General features: G+C 43.2%; 1 protein-coding gene across 1 annotated transcript; it reads right to left on the minus strand.

Moving 5' to 3' along the window:
• Positions 1 to 6,711: 6,711 nt before the first annotated feature.
• On the minus strand, positions 6,712 to 7,473 carry C1H21orf140 (chromosome 1 C21orf140 homolog). Its single transcript, XM_072327199.1, has one exon. It carries the CDS (start codon positions 7,471 to 7,473, stop codon positions 6,712 to 6,714), a length of 762 nt encoding a protein of 253 aa, XP_072183300.1.
• Between the last annotated feature and the right edge of the window lie 750 nt (positions 7,474 to 8,223).

An 8,223-nucleotide genomic window follows, 5' to 3' on the forward strand; every position in this document is an offset into this window, starting at 1 on the left:
TCGACATCACCAGCTCTTTGCATCTACAGGTAGCTCAGGAAAACTGTATATTTAAGACTTCAAATCTGGTCCAATCTGGCTGTTTTTTTCCCTTAGCTTCGGAGTAGCACTATGGCATAGAAAACCCCTGGAGGTTGTATTGGGTCTCGTAGCAGGCTGATATCTACGAAGTTCCAAAATATGATACCAAACCTGTTCCCAAATCTGAACCAATTTCTCTTCCCCAGTATATCTGGGTGGAGATTTGATCTATGCTACCAAGGCCATCTGGGAAGGAGGACACACCTGTATTTTCCTTCACTGGGTAAGTTGCAGCAGGTCTCCTGACCCTTGGGCATGGTATGTGCCACAGTAGCAGCCTTGAACATGAGAATATCCTGACACTGGGGGGAGACAGCAGCTCAAATTTGTTTCAGTTTGCTGTTCAGAAGACAGCTGAGGATCTCGAAACCTGTTTCTTTTTTTTACTGAAGGAAGAGTTATATGATTAGTCCAGACAAATTTAAAAGAGGAACAGAGAATTTGATTCTACTGAGTTTCTGCAAGTGCAAGGAGGCAGCAAGAAGAGCCTTGAAGTGCCCAGCAGAGAATAAACAGGGTTCCCTTGTAGATGTTCCTAACCCAGAAAGCAAGCCAGGTCACACTCTTCTGGTGCCTACAGAACTACGTATTCACTACTACTCTGCCTGTTCCACCAGATTATGCCCTTTGAAAAGGGCACTGATGTTGTCCAGACTGGCAACTTAACTTTAGCCGGCACCTCATTTCCACAGGCCTTTGACAGTTTGATGTTGTCACTGTCACTACTGCCAAGTGTTGAAGACGACTGAGAAATGGTTTAACCTTCTAGCACTTGCACCTTTAGGTTTTCTTCTACTGAAATGAAGGCCACGTGTTTTAAACAAAAGATGAAGCCCTTGCATAGCAATAAAGAAATTATCAGGATTTTAAGGAAACCTTAAACATGGGGCAGATTTTCAGAGGACATAAATGGCTGCTGGAATAGGGCACTTCATGACTGATGGAGCTTCGTGGTTGTGGGGTGACTGTAGTCCTTGAAGTGAGGTGAACAATTATTCAGTGGGACTGTTTTCTTATTATCCATGTTAGACATTATTTGAAAGTAAGTCAGCTTGATTTTAGTTCCACTTAACGCTTTTAGTCTGAAGGCCATGAGTCTTTCACCCAAAATGCAATAGTAGTGGTGCTGGGGGAGACAGAGCTTTCTCAACCAGTGCCCAGGAGCATAAGAGGTTGCTGTCCTGCTTGCTATCTAAAAGCAAGGCAAGAGTAAGACCATTTCCTAGGTGTCATGCGGAGTTCCTCATTTCCGTGTTAGGTCTAGTGGATACAGTTCATGCACAAGTGGCAGAGCCTACCGTATTGATAAAGCCATACAACGCCTATTTTAAATTGGGCTTGCCAACTAAGAAAACTGCACTGCTCTCCAGCCATTTTGCTGCAAGTCAGTGAGCTAAATAATTTTCAGGTCTCAGACTACCAGCTTCAGGAACCTCTTGCTATTTCCAGCATTTCCTTCCTCAGTTTTCCTCTTGGGGATCAGCTATTCCAGCTGTTTTGTATTGCTTTTCTTACTGAAGGCACTGTGAATTCTCTATCTGGCTTTGAATCCTTCACAGTTCTCCTTGGGTCCCAACTCTGTGACACAGTGTCTCTACCAATCTGCTGACTCTCAACCTACCCTGCCCAAAGAGGAGCACTCCTGCACACCCTCACATCACCCTTTCTAGCTCAAACATGGAAGAAACCTGTAGAATAGGCAGGGCAGACGGATGCCTCTCTTGTTTCACAGAATCCTGGAAAATCTTGGGTTGGAAAGTGACCTTAAAGTTCATCTAATCACCCTCCCTGTTGTGGGCAGAGCTTCCTCCCACCAGACCAGGCTTCCCATAGTCCCCATCCAACCTGCCCCTGAATGCCTCCAGGGATGGGGTTTGAGCCTTCACCAGGCCTAGTTTCAAAGCCTCTCCAGATTTGCTTCCAAAGACTTGTTGCATCCTCTCCCTGCTTATTAACTGCTTACAACCTTCCGTCTTAAGGTTTAGGGAGAAGTTGACAGAACTCACATGAAGAACCTGATAGCCTTGTGACAGCACGGTGTCTGACACACTCCTGATCACACGGAAAACAAACCAGGCAGTGTGGCCACGTGAGTGTAAAATCTGCTGCATTCATGTATGGAGACAGTTCAGATAACATTTCTGAAACTTGTGTTTACATCCCCCCTCAGAAAGGTGCCAGAAGCCATTTTCAGATGGGAGAGCTATAAGAGGCCACCTGATCTGGGGACTCAGTGGTGGCTGCATGTTTTATACACAGTGCACATCATTCCACAGCTTGGCTTTGACTATTCAAGCTGGTTCATCTTGCTACCAAAGCAAGCCCAGTGTACCATTTAGGCACATCTGGACCTTGACTTCCATACATGTGTATCAAACTTCTACCATGGATATAATCAGAGCACCAGCTGCTCCTTTTCCACGTTGTGATAGGGATACCTGATAGTGACCAGAATAGTTATCCCCATAGTAATGGATTCTTTGTATGTCCCTGTAGAGAAAAGAATTGTTTGGGCACAAATAAATGATTAGGCGTGTATTCACGTGCATCTCCATATGGCATCAATTTCTCCCTCTCTGAGTCTGATAAAAGAGCTATTGAAAATGTCTGTGTGTAATGGCATTAATGACTATGCCCCTCTATGAGATTAGTTCCAGTCTGACCAAAGATGGCTTTCATAGAGCAAAGAGTGCACATGGTTGCTTCCTTTCAGTCACTAGAAACACAATATAGATGACTGTCTTTTTTTCACTGATCTTTTTTGTTTTGGCAGGTATGTTCTGTTTGTGTAGCACTTTCCAATGTCCACGGCTCTTTTGATTTACTATGACTCATATTCCTCTGGCCTAATCACTGATTAGCAGAAGTTTAGCGCTAGCCAACTAGAAACGTCAAGCACAGTCAGTTAAGAGGTGTTGAAGTCATATAAATGAGCCTGGCCTTTGTATGTATTTGTTTTCTAAAGCAATACTTTTTTTCTTATGCTTTTCCTGCATGGTATGTTGTTGCTGTATTCTTCCTCCTTTTCTTGTGTCCCAACATTACATCCTCCACGTGGGCCTCCTTAGGCTCTTGGCCTAAAAACATTTGCCCTGCCAGTGCTCTGGGTTGCAGCACGCTACTAGTACTAGTGGACTTATGAAACTGTGTTGAGCTAATCCTTGCAGGCCTGCTTCATAGACTGGAAAAAGATAGATGTTTTTTTCCATGAAGATGAGGCTTGGAAAAGCATTTAGAGGTAATTAGTCAATGAGACGTCATGAAAATGCAGGTGATTTGCATTCCGGCTAGCTTAGAGCAGAGGGACATCTGTTATAGCTTCCTCATCAACATATGCATTTGCATCTGCCTCTCCTCTTTATGCAAAGATACTTTAATCATTTTATTCTAGTCGTGCATTTCAATCAGAGTCGGGAGAGGGAATGAAGACATTTGTTTTGACATACTGAAACGGTCAAATATACTGGGCCTCACCACAACAGCTACTGCTAAAAAACCTAATAAAATAATAGCTATTAAAATACTAGCAAGAAGATACTGGGGTCATGCATAGTATTCCAAATGCTTTTGAACAAGGTGCATGCTATTTGCTAACATCCTCCTATTTGATTGTTTAGTCATATGTTTTTACTTGTCATCCTAAATTATCAGTTGAGTCAGAACTGCATGAGCCACCATATTTTTCCTCAGTACAAAGCGCTATAAAGTCTTTTAGAAAACATGGGTTGTAATTACCCTTCTGCAGCAGCAGAGGGGGAGGGAGGAAGAAAGGACTCATCTCAGAGGATTTTATACAAAATACCAAAGTTCATTTAGTTTCAAACTTAGTTCTTTTCCTGCCCACAGGTTTCCATTCTCATTAGATATGACTGAGTAGAAAAGTTTCACCAGCTCTCAGCCTCCCAGGCGAAGGCAGGGAAGAGTGGATGTTGCCTAGGTAGCCTTCCCAGCCCTTCCCAGACCTCAGCAGGATGTTTTTTCCATTTTTCTCCAGAAGATTGGCCATCAAACACCTCTTCCCTCATTCTCATTTCCATTTTATCAAATCTAAAGTAGGACAAACAGCTAAACTCCCGTGACTGATATTACTTCCTCACTAAACTTTCTTGTTGCTGAAATGGATGAAAAGCAGGTGATTCTGCACCTGGTCCCATGGCCTCCACTGCAAATTACAGATGACAGAAGACACTCCCTAGCAGCAAGTAAGTTTTGCAACAAGGCTCTCTTGTGTAAGACGGTGGAAGCAGAGATCCATAAGGCTGAGCGGTGGTGAGGTGGCAGTCTGGGACTCTGCTCTGTTCACTTTTGATCTCACTCTTTTTCATGCAGACCCAGAACAGAACAATGAAGTCATCAGGTTTTTGTTGATTTGACGATAGCTGGCATTAGCCCACTCTTCTCCACAGCTTCATGCCAATATTATAGTGTGGGGTCGTCAGGTGAAGGTAAACAGAACCATTGCAAAAATGAGTCGTACATCATCTGTTTGTTAAGAAAACCAAGCTAGTGAGCAATTGCTGCTCATCCTTGTGATAAAGAGGGATCGGATTTATTTTCTTTTCTTATGATGATTTCACACCACTTTGTATTCATTGATGTTCAGCGGCACAGTTCCTGCTTCAAGCCAATATGAAATTATGTTCAGGGCCATGATACCAGCACAATAAAATTCCTGCTCCTCCATAATCTTTTCCCCTTTTCTCCCCTACTCTTTCATCCCCGCATTTGAAGCATGTAATTTTCCATTCTCTGCGACTTCCATATTTATAAAAACGAGCAGATGTTTTTCCTGATGAACATGAAGCTGAGAAAATATGGTTATTTTCTTTTGTATGTTTGTATCTCATCTTTAGGGGATTACGTGCATAGATTCTTCTGAAGGTAGCTGAGACCCCTTTTTGAGATAGCTTTCTGCCACACCAAATTGCAGTGCTCAAAAATTACAATTTAGATGATTTCTACACACAGGAGAAAAACAGCACAGATTTCCCTCAGTGTGTCGAAACGTTTTAGTGAACTTGTGAATCATAACATTTCTTTCATGTTTCTTGGTTTTCGTTTTCTGTCTAAAGAATACAAAATAAAGGCATACAAAGTAAAGGGCTACATGGACAAAGTAAATTGGGAGCTACTTTATAGGGATGAGAAAGCATTCCATAACCTTGAAAAGCAGCACACTGAAAACATGACTTTGCATCACTCATAAATAAACTTTTGAACTCAACTCTGAAAGAAATCTTTATATCTCGGTGTCCAACTGGATTCAAACAAGAGCAAATCCATGTCAGGAGTAAGGAAAATCTCCAGTGATGAATGCCATGTCCTATTCTGAAAGACTGAACTCTTCATCCTTTAAAGCCTGAACCAACTACTGATTGTTAGGCTTCAGAAAGGAACTTCCCTTTTAAAAAGATTACATGTCATTGGAATGTTTATTGCAGAGTGTTGTTAGAAGCAAGGTACCAGACATAATGAATTAATGAGCTGATAACAGGTGAATGTCTGTATTATGGGAAAGTCTCAGAAACCTTCCATTATCTGTGGTGTCTGGCTCAGTCACAGTCCAGAACATACTCTGCTCTGGAGCAACTCTTCCATGTGTGTCAATGATAAATCTGACATGCAGAATTAATTTTGCAGTATAAACTTTCTCAGAATTGAGTAGATTCACATCTGTGCCATGGTCTTATGATTCCTATGACAGAGGACTGGGCCTTAGGCATGCTTTTTGCCCATTCTCATGGAGGAAAAGGATCTAGAGGTGTTAGTTGATACCTGTCTGAACATGAGCAAGCAGAGTGCCCCAGTGGCCATGAAAATCCATGACATCCTGGCTTGTATCAGAAATAGCGCAGTCAGCAGGAGCAGGGAGGTGATCATACCCCTGTACTCAGATCTGGTGAGGCTGCATCTCAAGTACTGTGTTCAGTTTTGGGCCCTTCGGTAAAGAAAGACACTGAAGCTCTGCAGTATGTCCAGGGGAAGGGCAATGGAGCTACGAGGGATCTGGAACACAAGTCTGATGGGGTGCAGCTGAGGGAAATGGATTTGCTCAGTCTGGAGGAGGCTCAGAGGAAATGTTATATCTCCTTAATCTCCTTACAATCACCTGAAAAGAGACAGTGGTGAGGCAGGTGTTGGCCTCTTCTCCCAGGTAACACTGATAGGACGAGAGGGAATGGCCTCAAGTTGCAGGAGGGGAGGTTCATGTTGGGTATTAGGAACAATTTCTTCTCAGAAGGAGTGGTGAGGCACTGGACCAGTCACTGTCCATGGAGCTGTTCAAGAACCATGTGGATGTGGCACTGGGAGACATGGTTAGTGGGCATGATGGAGATGGGTTGCTGGTTGGAAGAGGTGATCTCAGAGGTCTTTTCCAACCTTAATGGTTCTACGATACTGTGATTTTTTTGCAATAAGAGAAATGAACTGTCACTTCCTGGTGCAAGTGTAGCACATATCAGCCTAGTCTTGGAAAACATCTGGAATGTGACATTCAGATTTAAAACGATCTCTTTTATTGGTACAATTGACATTGCTTTTAAAGTTTGTATCCTTTGCACAAAAGGGATCACCAGAGCAGGAACCAGTATCTAAGCACATCTGAGGCCTGAAAATAGGCAGAACCATTTAAGAAAGTGAGTCAAGGTAGTAGTTTTCCCATTTCTTCACTCTGTTAATCACTATCTTCCATTTGTTCGGGGTCATCTTCTCTATTCCTTTAATAATCAGATCACTGAAGAGGATACATCTGTAGGAGTGGGTATGCTCAACAGACCTCAGGGCAAAGTCCCTCCTGTTGTTTATAATAAACCATTTCAGAGAAGACCAGGCAACATCCATTGGATAGAGGTAGGTGTAAGATGGAGGCACAGCAAGAAGCTCATGGCCATTGGCTCTAGCAGTCTCAGGGCAACACTTGATGCTGGACATGTAGGTTACTGGTGGGACTGAAGGCAGCAATCCCATCTCCTGCTCCTTGCTGTTCTTTGCCCCTACACCTGTCAGCTGTCTTTTATCTCTTGTCACAATTACGCATTTCCCATAGGACGTGGTCAGAGAATCACACAACTCCTGAAAGACACCATTCTGATTTTGACTGGAGAGTTCATTTCTTAACAGCAGTTTGTAATTCCATGGCACCCACCCTTGGCTGCTGCCAGCATGAACAAGTGTCCATATTGGCCATCGTAGGCTGGCATCCTCAGCTATTTTTTCTCCTGTTATAAGACTTTCTGGAATATTTGTTTCCCCTAAGAAGATAGTGTTGAAACCATTACGCTGCAGTGCCCTCAGAGCTCTTAAATACTGCAAGCACTGTGTCTTTGAAGCATCATCAAAGCATCCCCTAGGAACTGTGTGCCTGAGAAGCGGGTTTACGAAGCGCTGCATGTTGGCTTTTAAAGGGATACAGGAGTTGGAAGCTGCTGAGCTCACAATGTGTGTGGTTGCCCCGATAGTGCCTGTGACGTCACACCCATTCAACAGCAACTCCGAGGTTTCCTGGTGACTGATCATAAAGCCACTGTCTTGTATGCAACAGGTATAGGGTGCCTGGAGCCCAACACTGCAGCCAGCCGTGGGAGGTCCACCAAGTTCAACAAGCACATCTTCAGGCTTTGGAGGGGGAAGAAATTGTTGATGCCTCTGACAGCACTTCAGGGTGATGTATTTTTAGAACGAATCCGGTTTTTAGAGTCATTTCACCTTCTCATTTGGTGCACAAAGGTGGGAAGTGAGCAAATGGCTGTGAGGTGTTTGGCTGATTGCTGGGTTCAACAACAACAAAGATGAATGGTTTACCCCCAGAAAGAAGCATGTGTGACCTAACTGTTAATCAGATGCAGAAAGATAGCAACATCAGACTGTAAACATGAAAAACCTGCTTGAATCTACAATTCATAGTCACATGAGAATGCACCACGAAATAATACTGATTTGTCTTTATTAGTATTTCACACTGTGATATAACTTCCTCTTGATAAATCAGGAGTGTAAGCTGACACAAGTAGTTCTACCGGAATTATTGGTTGCTTGTACCATTCTGTAATTTTCTTTTGTGCCTATGACCAACAACCCATCCATGACACCCACTGGAACTGCAGATCATATCCCCTGTTGCCTGTACTGAAAGTGTCCTTT

Source organism: Excalfactoria chinensis, chromosome 1, assembly GCF_039878825.1.
Source record: "Excalfactoria chinensis isolate bCotChi1 chromosome 1, bCotChi1.hap2, whole genome shotgun sequence".
Classification (NCBI taxonomy): Eukaryota; Metazoa; Chordata; class Aves; order Galliformes; family Phasianidae; genus Excalfactoria; species Excalfactoria chinensis.